This window comes from Myodes glareolus, chromosome 26, assembly GCF_982192425.1.
Source record: "Myodes glareolus chromosome 26, mMyoGla1.1, whole genome shotgun sequence".
Lineage (NCBI taxonomy): Eukaryota > Metazoa > Chordata > Mammalia > Rodentia > Cricetidae > Myodes > Myodes glareolus.
The window spans coordinates 14,937,502-14,952,917 of record NC_142051.1 but is presented as its reverse complement, the minus strand read 5'-3'; the positions used below and the strand labels follow the sequence as shown (position 1 = coordinate 14,952,917).

The 15,416-nt window shown below is 43.2% G+C and overlaps 1 protein-coding gene across 4 annotated transcripts in view; it reads right to left on the bottom strand.

Annotated features, from left to right (window-relative positions):
• The window catches only part of Rab3ip (RAB3A interacting protein), a 43,224-nt gene that overhangs the window by 23,293 nt on the left and 4,515 nt on the right, over positions 1-15,416 (bottom strand). For 2 of the 4 annotated variants that reach the window (XM_085683309.2, XM_085683306.2), the window contains exons 2-4: positions 8,981-9,056; positions 6,029-6,309; positions 4,457-4,715 (exon numbers count right to left, since the gene is read on the bottom strand). In XM_085683309.2, coding sequence (XP_085539435.1) covers positions 4,457-4,715; positions 6,029-6,279 — 510 coding nt within the window. In that variant the 5' untranslated portion in view covers positions 6,280-6,309; positions 8,981-9,056. Of the gene's footprint in view, positions 1-4,456; positions 4,716-6,028; positions 6,310-8,900; positions 9,057-15,416 lie in introns of all 4 variants that reach the window. The other 2 variants (XM_085683307.2, XM_085683308.2) reach the window with 2 other exon arrangements.

The window sequence follows — 15,416 nt, the reverse complement described above, 5'->3', positions numbered from 1 at the left end:
AACCTCCTTGAGTGATGGAGTAGATTAGGTATCAGTAACTCTCACAAAACAAATCCTGCTGAAGCTTTATTAAGAGTGAAAAAGAAACTATAGAACCGTGACTTGAAAGATGAAGCTATCAAAATAATAAGAATAACTGAGATGACTCAATGGAAGAGTGTTTGCCTATAGGACGAGGCCCTGGGTTCAATCCATGAGGGTGAGGACACACACATGGATACACACACACACACACACGGGGAGGGGAAAGGGAGAGAGGGAGAAAAAGAGAAGAATGGTGAGCCACAGACAGGATTCACTATTTGAAAAAAACATATGTGATGAAGAACTATTATCCAAAACATGAAAAGAATTATTAACATTAATAGAAGAAAAACTTTAAAAATGAACAAAATACCAGACCAAGACATTTCACCAAAAAAACCACACAGGTGACAAATAAGTCTCTGAAAGACATTCAATGTTCTCAGTGTTTCCTTTCATCCAGAAAGGATAAACAATAAACATCCAACTTTATCAACAATAAAGCATCCAACTCAATTAAACTAGCTTAAACAGCTACCACTGAGTTCATGCATAACTCGGCAATCGCAAATGTCCTTATTTATAACTGTCTGTTACAATGTTAAGACCCATTTTGATTTCAGAGATGCTATAAGAAAAAAAGAGGCGCAGCTACACCTTTTCTGTCCAACTACTAGTTATTTTTCTCAATTTAATCTGGTTTATTTTTTGAAACAGGGCCTCACTCATAGAGATCCGCCTGCCTCTGCCTCCCCAGTGCTGGAATTAAAGGCCTGTGCCTAATAAGGACATACGAAAGCCCTATTCTACCCACACTCATCTTCAGCAACAACCTGGGGAAGACAGGCCAGATAACTAGAGAGCTACACAGTGATCTCCGGCACAGCACACCTCTGTCTCATGGGCAGTTCCCTATTCAAACACTATGGATCTGTGGCTGGAAAGCGATTTTCAGTCCTGTAAGATTACAAAGCCTATCAGGGTAGTGGTGGCGCTCGCCTTTAATCCCAGAACTCGGGAGGCAGAGGCAGGTGGATCTCTGTGAGTTCGACGCCAGCCTGGTCTACAGAGCTAGTTCCAGGACAGGCCCCAAAGCTACAGAGAAACCCTGTCTCAAAAAAAACAGCCCACTGCAGAAGAACAAAGACCCCTAACTACTTCATGAGAGCAACCTCTCTTCAGAGTATTTCACAAATAAAAGGTTAAGTTTCTAATATACTATACTGCTTATAATTAACTACCAATAACCCTATCTAGTATATTATATATGTGTATGCATGTGCACAAGATGCCTGCATACCCATATACATATCCATGAAATCAACAAAATACAGCAAGACTACATCACACACTTCAGATGCAATCATAAACAAAATGCTTAATCTTCCTTGGGAAGCTCAAAATAACTGCCGTGTGCACAAGTGTGGGTGTGTAGGTTCGGGAAGTGGTTCCCTGGATAAAGTGGGCAGATACACAACATAAGGGAACACAACTTCCAGTTCTAATCAAGACAGGGTCATGGTCCAATTACCACCCACAGGACACAACTGAAAAACCAGGAGAGCAATTCTCAAGTCGTTGGGCACTTGCCAACAAAAGATTGTTTGTTTCCCAGAAGTGGAAAACAAAGTGAGCAGATGAGACGTGAGGACGCTGAAGCCCTAAGTTCAGGAAGTTAGAAGTAAGGGTCAACATGTTACACAACAAAAGCAAACTATTTAAAGTTTCAGACTTTGGACATGAAAACCACGAAGTCTGAGACAGGTCAGATACCGCAGAAGGAAAGAACAGCACTGGCAACTGTGAGGAACTATCCGCAATGAAACAGAACAGAATAGAACCCCACACTCTAACCCACATACAAGAGCACATCACACTCTAAGTGTATGTGTGCACATGTACACACACACACACACACACACAGAGAGAGATCACACAGCCCTGAAGAAACCTGTACTGCACGGAGAAAGCACAGAACTGCTTACACAAGGCTCTCCCAGCAGCGAACAGCAGACGTCACAGACAGCAGCTCCTGTGGGAACCAAAGTGTGCTGGAAGACAGCGAAGCAAAACCTTTTCTACTGAGAGAAAGAATACACACATCGGCCTCCAAGTATGCACCCAGTGAAGTGAAGAAACTAAGGTAGCATGTGCAGACAGGAAACGTGTTAAAGGTGACCTTCAAGCAGGAAGAAAATGACAGTTGGAAATTTAGATACACATGAAACCAAAGAGCAGCACTGGACACAGTAGCTATGTGTAGAAAACTGAAGACTATTACTCATTATTTATATCTCTTTAAAATAATCAAATGTTTAGTGCAAGAATCAAAGTGCATGATGAGATTTAAAATATATGACGTATATGAGAATCACTGCACAGAGCTGGAAGCAAAAAGAAAATACACTTCTAAGGTTTTTACACTGAGCATAGGCAGTTTGCCGCTGGGAAGCAGACAGTGGCAGGTGAAAGGAGTGTACTCTAAGTCATAAACTAAGTTAACACAACAACAATTAGCCAGGAAGCCAAAGAAAGTAACAGTGAAATTATCAAAAATAATGAATACAAAAGGAGGAATAAGACAAATCAAATAGAACAGAATACAAATGGTAAGAAAATAGATTTAGCCAAATTTTATCAATATTGCATTAAATATAAATGGCCTAAATACACCAGTCAATGGGCATTAGCAAAAAAGGATAAAAAGCAAGACTTACTTCAAACAGAAAGGTCCAAATAAAAGGACGAGAACAAGGCAGGTACGAATCACCAGAGTATGAAATGGTCAATGAAGTAATTCTGATTCATAAGTTATCAGAATTCAGAAAATATTTTCATATTCAAATCCTCCTCAAGACTTGAATCCTACGTTGTATTAAAACTACATTACTCTCATCCTAATACAATTCAGTATGTATGTCACACAGTTATGCTCTGGTGGGAATGCCATGTGGACAGATGGTAGAATATATGTCATGGCATTAAAGAAATAGTGTTTGACAGATTTTCTCAGTTTTTAAAATACAAATTGGTATTTGACCACAGCTGTCAAATTTATATACATAGAATTTTTCTGATCATCCCTAAATTGTACTTTTGCTGTCTGTGGAGTCAGGAGTAATACCTGTTCTACTCTTAATACTGGTAATCTGTATCTTTTTTAAAGCTTTTCTCTTTTTTTGCCAAAGGATTGTCAATGGGGGGGGGTTGTTTGTTTGTTTGTTTTTTCAAGACAGGGTTGCTCTGTAGCTTTGCAGCCTGTCCTGGAACTAGCTCTTGTAGACCAGGCTGGCCTCAAACTCACAGAGATCCACCTGCCTCTGCCTCCCAAGTGCTGGGATTAAAGGCGTGTGCCACCACCGCTTGGCGAGGTTTGTTAATTTTATTGATGTTTTAAAGAATCCAATTATTTTGTTTTCTATTTCTCTTGTTAATTTCACTGAATTAACAAGATAATTAAGTAATTTCACTCTCACTCTATCATCCCCATTTTTCTACTCACTATGTTTTAACTTCCCTTTAGTTTTTAGGCTGGTAAGGTAAGAGTGTTCATTTATGACTTTTCCTGGGCTACAGAGATAGCTCAACAGTTAAGAATGTCTACTGCACAGTCATGAAGACCAGAGTTCAGACCCCAGCATGCGACAAGTGGAGCATCCTGACATAAACCTATAACCGCAGCGCTAGGGGATGAAGAGGAGACAGAAAGATCACTGATGCTTGCCATCTTCTAGCCTAATCGAGAAAACGGGTTCAAGGAAAGACCCTGCCTCAAAGGTATAGTCAGAGAGCAATAGGGGAAACATCCCCGGCTGCCTCCTGGCCTCTGCACACACACAGGGGGACATACCATCCCCTCTCTCACTCACACAACACACACACACACACACACAGAGATAAATATATTTCCTGTTTCCTAACGCTACACAGTTCTCTCTGCAATTTTATTTCCGTCTGGGGTGGGGGCATGATGAGAGCTAGCCATAAATTTGAAGACAAATAAAAAGGAAAATATCAAGGAAAGGAAATTCTACAATGTAAAATACAGACAATATTCCCAATCAGCAGAAGAAAGGTGACATCACCAAACAATTCCTCCAAGTAAGAAGAACTAGACTGGAGGGCTGCCGGAGAGACGACCAAGCCCAAAGCCCACATAAGGAGATGATTCACACCAGATAGAATCCGCGAGACTGTGTTAGAGATAAAGCCAGACAGACAGCAGCCAGCGCAGAGTTTCAGAGTCTCGTTCTCCAGTCCCTACTCCTAGGCAGAGCGCCTTCATCACTCAGGCTATTTCACACACTCACGGATGCTTCCAATGAGGCCACGCCTCAGTGAAGGCTGAGTGCAACAAGGCAAACGTGTTCACGAGCTGCATCCCAAGAAGTCATCCTAAGGGAATGGATAGAAGGACACAAGGTTTTCTTACCCTCTGGGCTTTCGCAAGTTCTTCTTTCAACCTTTCATAGCCCTTCTCTCTAACTTCCAGAACAGATGGGCTTCGTAAACGTGACAGGCTATCCGTACTCAAACCAAAGATGTCATCGCTGCAAACAGGAGCCTCTGTGACGGTGGCGCCCTGCAGAAACTCCCTCTCAGCGTTACAGCTGTTCTTCCTTGACGTTAGCTTAGCAAGTCCCACTGTCACTCCAGAGGTCACGGACGATGCGGGGTCCGGAACATGAACGCTGCAAGGAGAGAAAACTCAGAAGGTATGCAATAAACGTTCCGATGAACTAGCCGATCTACACTTAGCTACACTTCAAGGGCTCAACAGAGGCATGTGGTTAGTGGCTACCATTCACCACACACAACACAGAGAGACTTTCACCATCACAGAAAGGGCTACTGAGTACGACATCTCGAGGGCAGGCTCACGGGCTGCAGCTGAAGGCTGAAGCGAGTCTGCATGGTTTTCCTAAGGGTACAAGCCAGGAACCGATGACAAAGACTCAGTAACACTGTATGACCTGTAAAACTCAAGATGAAATGTCTGTGGCCACAAGTTTTACTGGAAGAGTCATACTGACTCATTTACAGACTGCCTGCAGAACGAAACTGAAGAACTGGTACAAAACCTGTACGGCCTGGGGCTGGAGAGGGGTTGGGGGGGAACAGCACTTCTGTTCTTTCAGAGGACACAGATTTGAATCTCGGCCCTGGCATGATGGCTAAAACCATCTGTAACTCGGTTCAGGGGGTCTGACGCCCTCTTCCAGCTCCCACAGGTACTACACATGAGGTACAGATTGACATGCAAGCAGAACATCCATATAAAAAAATAAACAAAATCTTTTAAAGAAAGAAAACTATATGGCCTGCTAAACCTACAGTGGATATCTGTACAAGTTTGCCAATTCCTGGTTTAAGGATTAAAATGTATGACTCTACATGGGCATACTTTTTTCATTTAAATTTTCTAAAAAGGATTATATAAGACATCCAAGCAAACTTTTAAAAATAACAATAATCCAAAATAAGTGTGGTGGCTCTCTGTACCTGATGTTAGGTATCTGCCTGCTGGTGATCTCACATCTGATATTAGATATCTGATATTAGGTATCTGCATGCTGGTGACCTCACACCTGACAGTGGGTATCTGATATTAGGTATCTGCCTGCTGGTGATCTCACACCTGATATTAGATATCTGATATTAGGTATCTGCATGCTGGTGACCTCACACCTGACACTGGGTATCTGATATTAAGTATCTGTGTGCTGGTGATCTCACACCTGACAGTGGGTATCTGCATACTGGTGATCTCATACCTGACAGTGGGTATCTGCGTACTGGTGATCTCATACCTGACAGTGGGTATCTGCGTACTGGTGATCTCACACCTGACAGTGGGTATCTGCGTACTGGTGATCTCATACGTGACAGTGGGTATCTGTGTGCTGGTGATCTCATACCTGACAGTGGGTATCTGTGTGCTGGTGATCTCATACCTGACACTGGGTATCTGATATTAGGTATCTGCGTGCTGGTGATCTCATACCTGACAGTGGGAACCTCTGCACAGTTCAAACGCCGAGGGGATGAGTACACAGGCTGTGTGGGAAGCTCAGAAAGATCTAAGGCATTAGCCTGGAGAGGAGCAGAGCACAAAGACGAAGGGTGTGGCCGGTAGATGACGCTCGGGGAGGTCGTCTGCTCTTGGGTTCCTGGGTCACACACACCAAGAAGGTCTGGAGAAGTAGGTGAAGCAAGATTCACTTCGTGGAAGCCTTCCAAGGGGTCATTAGCCATAGCAAAGGCTTCATCCTAAGACAGTCTAAGCTAAAGCCAAAAGAATATGGTTATTTTTAGGGACTTAGTTCAAAACTAAATCAAAATACATAAGCTGTAAAATAATCTATATAAAGTACACGCTTACAATAAAATACTGTTAAAAAAGAAAAATAAAAAACCTACTTAACATTTACAAAGTGATCTCACGGTAGAAATACCACAAAAGTTAACCTGATTTGGAAGAGATTATGAAAATATAGAACTATTGTCACAGTAGGTACAATGAACAGATCTGAAGAATGAGGAAAAGCTTTCTTAATGTCTTAGCTTTGCTATCATCTATAACCTTGACTAGAAAGAGAGATAACACATTTAGAACAAGTGAGCCTGAAGTTCAACTGTCCTATCCTGCCTTGTACTGGATATGACTTTGGATAAACCAGTGGTTTTTATTTTGAAAGCATTTTAAATTTACATAAGAACTTCAGAGCTCCTGAGTAGCGGTCTCCACTATCTGGGTGTTATTAACATTTCTGAGTCGTTTGAGAATGTTTCAACCCTAATATGTACATATACAAATGGACATACACACTGTATTCCAAGTCCAAGGATATTCTCCTAGCTGATCATAAAATCATCAAAATCTAGGCAGTAAATGATTAAAATTACCACCAAATGCACAAGTCCCAATCAAAATTCACTGACTGCCCCACCGCTGGACTTTATGGGTCAGGTCCCGGATCCAGTTCTGGGTTATATGTTTCATTAACCTAACCCAAATGGCGGACTAGGAATGGGCCTAACTACCACCCACCATCCCTATACCCCCACTCCCCCCCACACCCCCGTCTCCTGACTACCGTGAGCACTGAAGGCAATCCCTAAAATCACTCAGGGATACTGTGCTCCTGAGAAACATTTAATTCATGGCCATTAATAACAAGCACACTTCGGTTTCTACATTAGTAAATATATATACATAATATTGTTCAACGAATTTACAAAATGTTTGCAAAAAATAAGACATGTCTCCCTCGAGTTGCTCTCTCAATTGTAAAACCAAGAATCTTATAAACTATTCGGTGATTTTTTTTTTTTAAATCTACATGGAAAAGTCCAAAAGTCAGAACCTATAAAGTCCCGAACCCATTCCTTTCCAATCTGGTCCTTCCTACAGAAGCACTGAGAAGATCATGAACCGTCCTTCCTGGACCTTCACGCCAAGCAGCAGCTGCAGATGTCACTTCTTCCACAAAATACAGAAATACGCATTCACTTGTGAAACTGAAAACCTTACTTCTCTCACATCACCAATAAAAAGCCTTAAAAAATATCCAGCAGAGAATAAAAATGTTGCAGAAAGTAGATGCAATGTTAACAGCCTCTCAAAATTACAGACTACTATGTGACCATGTAGGACAACCAAAACTTTATCAAATAAATCTATAAATGCTCAACTTCAAAATAAATGAATTTATAAATAGCAAACTTATTAACAGCAAATGGCACTTTCAGTCCTCAAAGCTTAATAATTAATTCAAAATATTTCCTGTGCCAAATGAGAGCTCAGACAGTACTTTCTAAATTATCTTTTTCATTTAAAAAAAATTCCATTTGTTATGTAATTCACACACAAACACACAGCGAGCAAAAGTCTATGCTAAAAGTATATATTTCATTTTCATAAAGTTTACTAATTAATTCATGCTAAGGTAAAGAAAAACAACAACTTTGAAATGTGTCTACTTGACAGTCTCATGTATGACAATCTCGTATACGTACAGCACCAAGCTCATTCCTCATCACCTCCCCTTACCCCTCTCCCACTCTGGTTGATGCTTTTCTTTTCCCAACTAGTCCCCCTCCCACCAGGTCCTTATTTTATCCATGCAGGGCTTATGCAGGCAGCCACAGCTGCTGTGTACCTAGCAACATCCACGCCACACCCACAGAGCAGTGACGGTGGTGTCCCTCCAACCTCTCGCTCTCCTCCTCCCACCCTCCTGGGGACGCTCCCTGGGCCAGGCAGGCAGGTGCACCATGCAGTCCTGAGCACCCTGGCCTCCTAGGCTTCTCTGCACTACCCATCATTTTCTGACTCACACTGGGAGCAGCACCAACCCAGGAGCAATGCACATATTTAGAAGGCAGTTAGGCTGCGTGTCCACCTCATAAAACATCAGGATTATGTTCTGTGCTAGGGCCTGTGATGTCTCCAGCCATAGGTTTATGGCCAGGTTTGTAGGATCAACCATGGAACAGTTCTCAAATCTAATCAGGAAGCTACCGGGTAATCCCACAACATTCTGGCCACTACTGCACACGCATGCATGTCTCGCTTGCAGGTCAGGATTATAGCATGTAGGATCCACAGCTGGCTTAGATCACTGATGACTCTTCTCCTCAGACGTCACAGCACAGCGGAGAGAGCTGCCAGCTCAGTGCCAGCCTGCTGTCTCCTGTCTCACATCCAGCACATGCTATCTCCTTCAGCAAAGGGTTCTTTACCTTCTAGGCCTGGTAGTTAACCAAGAGCAAAGGCAGGAGCCTGTATTTAAGCTGACAATTTAACAGTAACTATGGCCCTTCCTTCTATCCCATGTGTATCTAATTCAACTTTGTATACCCTAAAGGCTCACCAAATTACAGAGGACAACTGCACTGTAATTTCTAGAAATGCAGAATGAGACAAATCTTCTGGAAGACGAGGTGGTAATACCTAGCAAAGCGGCAGGTTCGTGCAGCGTGTGACCCAGCATGCTCTTAGGGCTTCGGCCCAAGGACAAACAGGCAAACTGGAAAAAAAAAGATAAACGTATCATTTTTAACAGCAAAAGACTGACTTGCAAGGTGAGAACAGTCTCATAATGAAGTGTTACTTGTGGATATAAGAAGATGAAGTGTGTCTACGCACACCGCTGTGAATGACCTGAGGAGACAGCACGCATGTGGGGACGGGAGGCAGTTCCCCTTCCACTGTGCCATGGGGACCTGGAATCACACAGGTGTGTCAAGTCTGCTCACAGGCCCACAAGCTACTTCTAAATCTCAGAAAGGCAAGTTACTCAACAAGTACAAACGTCCTTCTCTGCATACGGGATGTATGTAGCTGCACATACGTACACGTTTACCTTAGAACTGGAAGATTTTACTAGAAACAGAACCAGAAAAGTTTTCTATAGTGGGAGTGAGGAACCAGGTGGAGGGGACACTCGCGAGGGCCAGACTTCTCTCATTGTTTATAGGTTTGAATTTTAACTTGAAACCATATGAATATTAATTTTTTAAATCTTTGAAAGTAGAAACATCTAACATAGAGATGGTAGCTTAACCACACATATAAAATAAGTGCTTCCCATAACTTTAAAACAATAAAATCCTAACAATGTTTTCTAAGAACAAGTGTAGTAGAAATATCATAAATTATTTCCAGTGATCATATTAGTAGTAACACTGATAGTTTTATTCTGAAACTATTATCCACATAAATTCAAACAAGTAAGTTATCTTAATGTCATCTGTGACCAAAATGCTTTTAGATATGACAAAAGTTTAATACAAATACAAACTCAAAAAAGCTAAATCTTAAGAGCCCTTAAATAAAAATACCAGCTTTTTCCTCTTGTGGGAAGACCTGCTAGTCAGCTTACAAACTACTATGGTGCCACTGAAGATCCTGAAGCCCTTTTCTCTGTTCCTGTGTTAGTGGCTATTGTGATCCTCGTCTAGACCCACTGAACTTCTACTAAGTGGATTTTCTAAAATCATTTCCTCAGGACCTGAGCCAGCTGCATGACATACCAGACTGTAAGGGTGAGCTCACTTTTCCATTCATTTATCAGCTCCACAAATAATGAGTTGATCCTGGTGTGTCCTCTGTGACAGTTGTGTTCTGAAGGCCACAAAGGAATGACTCAGTCCATAAGAGCAGGACGCCCAGAATCCATGTAAACAGTAGGATGTACTGGCATCCTACTTGTAACCCCAACACTGGTAGGGGGTGGGGGAGTGAGGGGAGACAAGAGGACTCCGGGGCTCTCCCCGGGCTGCCAGATTAATGAGACTCTGCCTCAAATGGCAAGGTATATGTTGCCTGAGCAACATTCAAGATTGACTTCAGGCCTCTATAAATACACACATGTGTACAGACAGACAGAAACACACACACACACCCCCCCCACAGGAAAAAACAAAGAAAACAAAGGCAAAGGAATGCAGAAATAACAAGTGAAAGCCCCTCCTCCACTAAGAAGAAAACAAAGTTCTCAGCAGGGTGTTCAGGTGACCAAGGTATGGCCTCAAAACACTCACAAAACACAAATGCAATGGCTAACACAAAGGAGGGCGTTGGGCCTGCTTCTGCTAATCCACCAGGACAACCTGTGCACACCAGTTCTCACACTTGGAATCTGTACCAACCTCCACCTTAAGGGCAGAAGATGGAGAAGCAGTTAGCACTTAGCAACCCTGAGGCACGTGTGTGCCTTCAATGCTTCTGTTCTGATGCACTTGATCTGATTAATGTCAAATCCCCCCAGGATTAACTTAGTCTCCAGGGATGGAGAGGACCTGTGGCTCTTGCAAAGGACCTGGGTCTGGTTTCATCTCCTTGCAGGAGACCTGGTGCCCCCTTCTGGCCTCTGGGGGCACCACACACACGTGGCTCACACACCTTCATGCATGCAGGACATCTTGGCTGGTTTCATACTCCCAAAGACCAAAGGTGACTTCCAATCAGGGGGAAACTAATCAGAAGAATTTGCTTCTGAATGCTGACATGCACTTGGTGTTACCGCTTCTCCTCCTGAAGTCGGTATTTTCACAGTGGAAACAGCGGCCAACCTCTACTGAAAGTTAACTTTCACACAGGGGTATTAAGAAATGTACTAACTGATTAAATGATGCCCAGCAAAAGCCAAGCAACTTCTTACAAAAATGACATTTTTCTTCATAAAATCTACACTTGAAATGAAAAATAAAGGATCCATAAGATAGCTCAAATCACTCAAATTATCAGGGTGAGTTAGTGATAAAATACTTTCCAAGAAGTATCTTAGAAGCTGGGCATGTACTGTACTCCCTGTACTCCCGCATTCCGGCTGAAGTTGGAAGATCTCCAGACTGAGGCCAGCCTGAGCTACATAAGGAAACAGTCTCCAGAAAACAAAAATAAAAAAAGGGTAAAGAATAAAAGAGTATCTGAGGACATGAATAAAACACACTGAAAAGTGTCTGCACCCCATAAGTCCCTCCACCAACGCAGCAATCCAATCAGAGCAAATCAAACCTAACTAGAAAAATCCCAGGTTTAATGGGTACAATGTTCCCAGATGATTTTCCATTAAAACCAAGCATCTGATTCCTGGAGGCAGTTTAAATACCCTGTGGGAGTGGCCTTGAGCATCTCTGGGAGAGGGGCATCATCTGGTGGGCTTTCCGAGATGCTGTAGGGTTTGGAGATAGATGGGGCAGGGGGCTTGGAGTGAAACATCCACCAGAACACATATAAATAATATAAAAGCTAGGAACATGATACATAGTGATAGTCCAAACGAACAAAAAAACCAAACAAGGCATTTTCCCACTATGTATTCTCAACTGGACTTCCCTTGATAAACGAGAAGCAGAAAAGAATCATATTCCCAAATCAACTTGGTATATCTGAAAATTAATTTGATTCTCTATTAATAAAAAGAAAACTACACTTTAGAAACAGACAAAGGTTACACGGCATCGGAGTAGAAACATTAGTGCCGGAACAGAAAAGCTAAGAATCTCACCTTTTAAACATTTAATTATTAGTATTACTGTGCACGAGTGTGTGTAGGCATGAGACTGTCCCAGGACCCATGTGGAGGGTCAGAGAACAACCTGTAAGTTCGAGATCAACCCAATCTACATAAGGTCCAGGGCGACCCAGGCTACACGAGACCCTGTCTCAAAACACAGAAACGGATTATAAGCACCATTTCCTTCTTTCAATGTATTCTTTGCTGACTACTGACCCATGCACTGAGGGCTGGGAAGACAGCCCACCGTTTTGTTTTTTTTTTTCCTTAGACAGGGTCTCTCTCACTAGATAGCCCTGGCTGATCTAGAACTTTCTAGGTAGAACAGGCTGGCTCCAAACTCAGCATTCTACCTGCCTCTGCTTCTTGAATGTTGGATTTAAAGGAATGTGCCACCACACTGGCCAGATATATTTTTTTTTTAATTCTCAGATGACTTTCAAATTCAGCACGGATGTTTAAAGACTGGCTCTTGACATTAAACATTAGATTGCTACTTCAACAGTATATCATAAACTGAAGTGTTACAAATTCCACCTGTTAGTTCACTTCCTTAAACATCTCTGTTGACTTCCAGTATATACAACAGAAGGATGGTCGCCAGCTTCGGCTCATCAGGGTACAGCCCGGTGCTCATGTCTAAGAACACAGCAGCGGACAGACTAAATCGATGATACGTGGTCCATGAGAGCCAGGGATGACCCTGCAGGCACAGGGGATGGAGGAAGGAGAGTAAATTACAACTTACATCTTAAATGCTAAGTAGGCGTCCACTGGATTGACAAGCAGGGAAGTAAGACAGGATGCTCAGGGAATACAAGTCTGACACTAAGGACACTAGCAAAGGAAAGAGTGACAGAAAATCAAGCAGGGAAGGCAGCTGAGGGACAGACTATTAAATGCTTCATTTAACAAGAAAATGTTGTTTGGCGTTGATCCTGAAGAGTCAGACCTTCATGGGAAATGTAGCCAAACTATAATACAATCATTGGAAAAAAGGACTCCAAGGTGGTGATGACTTTAACTAGACGGAACTGGTTCAATGGTTCCCACAAAGGACTACACAAATGACAAAGGTCAGACCAACATCCCCCAAGGTCACACCCTCGGAATACCTAGAGCGGGAGTTAGATGTTTGCTTTTTATCTGCATATATACAGAACCCAGCTGAGCATCACAGCATCCTTTAAAATGGTCCCAGTCCTTACTTTAGAGAAACAGACTCAGAGACAGGGATGAGTCGAGGTCAAATAGTCCACAAATAAGTAACAAGAGGCAAGCCTGGTTGTGTCTGATGCCAACACTTGACCCCACTACACTAAAGACACAGTTACAAGACAAAAATGACAGAAAGACAGGGACAGCAGAGCCAGAAAGACAAAGGGTTTCTAAGGCCAGCTCATCACATCCACCCTGAGAGGTGATGAACACCCACACAGAATAACGTTAGCAACTCAACTCTGCTGTTTCCTCAAACACAGTCACTGACGCCAACACTGGCCACTTTTTGTGTCCTTCCTGTTCTTTCCCTCTCCTTCACTGGTAGAAATCATCGTGTCCTCCTTTGTTTACTACTTTGTTGAGACCTTTTTAAAAACTTGTTAAAGTCTTTTAGAGAGCTGTGTGTGTGTGCACGCGTGCGTGCATGTGTGTGCATGCGTGTCCCTGTGCATGTGGGGACCAGAGGACAATACTTCTGGTGTTGTACCAATGATAGCCTATGCTGGAGAGGATGTGGAGTGAGGGGAACACTCATCCATTGTTGGTGGGAATGCAAACTTGTGCAGCCACTGTGGAAATCAGTGTGGCGGTTTCTCAGGAAACTGGGAGTCAACCTCCCTCAGGACCCAGCAATTCCACTCTTGGGAATACACCCAAGAGATGCCCTATCATACTACAAAAGTATTTGTTCAACTATGTTCATAGCTGCACTATTTGCAACAGCCAGAACATGGAAACAACCTAGGTGCCCCTCAATAGAAGAATGGTTAAAGAAGGTGTGGAACATATACACATTAGAGTTTTACTCAGCGGTAAAAAACAATGACATCTTGAATTTTACATGCAAATGGATGGAAATAGAAAACGCTTTACTGAGTGAGGTAACCCAGACCCAAAAAGAGGAATATGGTATGTACTCACTCATAAGTGGATTCTAGCCATAGTTAAAGGTCTTTGAGTCTATAATTCATGATCCTAGAGAAGCTAAATAAGAAGGTGAACAAGAAGAAAATCATATAGTTATCCTCTTGGATACTGGAAGTAGACAAGATTGCCAGGCAAACTTGGGTGCATGGGGGGTAGGGTGGGGGGGTGGAAGTAAGGGGAGATGGTTAGGGAGGGGGAGGGGGAGGATGGGGATGGCTTGGGGGAATGGGATGAGGGGGAAGGATGGATATGGGACTAGGGAAGTATATATCTCAACTAAGGGAGCCATTTTAGGGTTTGCAAGAGTCTTGATTCTGGAGGGGTTCCCAGGCCCAGGGAGAGAGGTCCCCAGATTGTTGCCTGGGCAGCAGAGAAGAGCGTGCCTGAGCTGGCCTTGGCCCATAACCATACTGATGAATATTTTGTATATCACCATAGAACCTTCATCTGGCAATGGATGGAGATAGAGTCAGAGACACACATTGGAACACTGGCCTAAACTCCCTGGGTCCAAATGAAAAGCAGAAGGAGGGACAACGTGAGCAAGAAAGGCAGGACTAGAGGGAACCCTCATCTGACGATAGATGGAGATAGAGACGGAGAACCACATTGGAGCACTGGACTGAGCCCCCAAGGTCCAGATGAGGAGCAGAAGGATGGAGAACGTGAAGAAGGAAATCAGGACCGTATAGGGGGCGTTCACCCTCTGATACAAGGTGACTGATCTGATGAGAGCTCACCAAGGCCAGCTGGACTGGGACTGAACGAGCATGTGATCAAACCGGAGTCTCTAAATGTGACTGACATGGGGGCTGACTGAGAAGCCATTGACGGTGGCACTGGGTCTTGTTTTGTCTGCATATACTGGCTTTCTGGGATCCTAGTCTGTTTTGGATGCTCACCTTCCTAGACCTGGAGGGAGAGGGGAGGAGCTTGGACTTCCCACAGGGCAGGAAACCCAGACTGATTGGAGAGGGAGGAGGAGAGGGAGTGGGGAGGGGGAGGAAAGGGAGTGGGGGGAGTGGGAGGGTATGGGGAGGAGGGGAGGAGGTGGAAATTTTTATAAACAAATAAATTAATTAACTAAAAAAACAAAAAAAATACTTCTGGTGTTGTTACTCAGGTACATTCACCCTGTTTTGAAGAAGGGTCTCTCACTGACCTGGAGCTCATCAGCAATGCTAGGCGATCTCTAGAGATTGGCCGATTTCAGCCTCC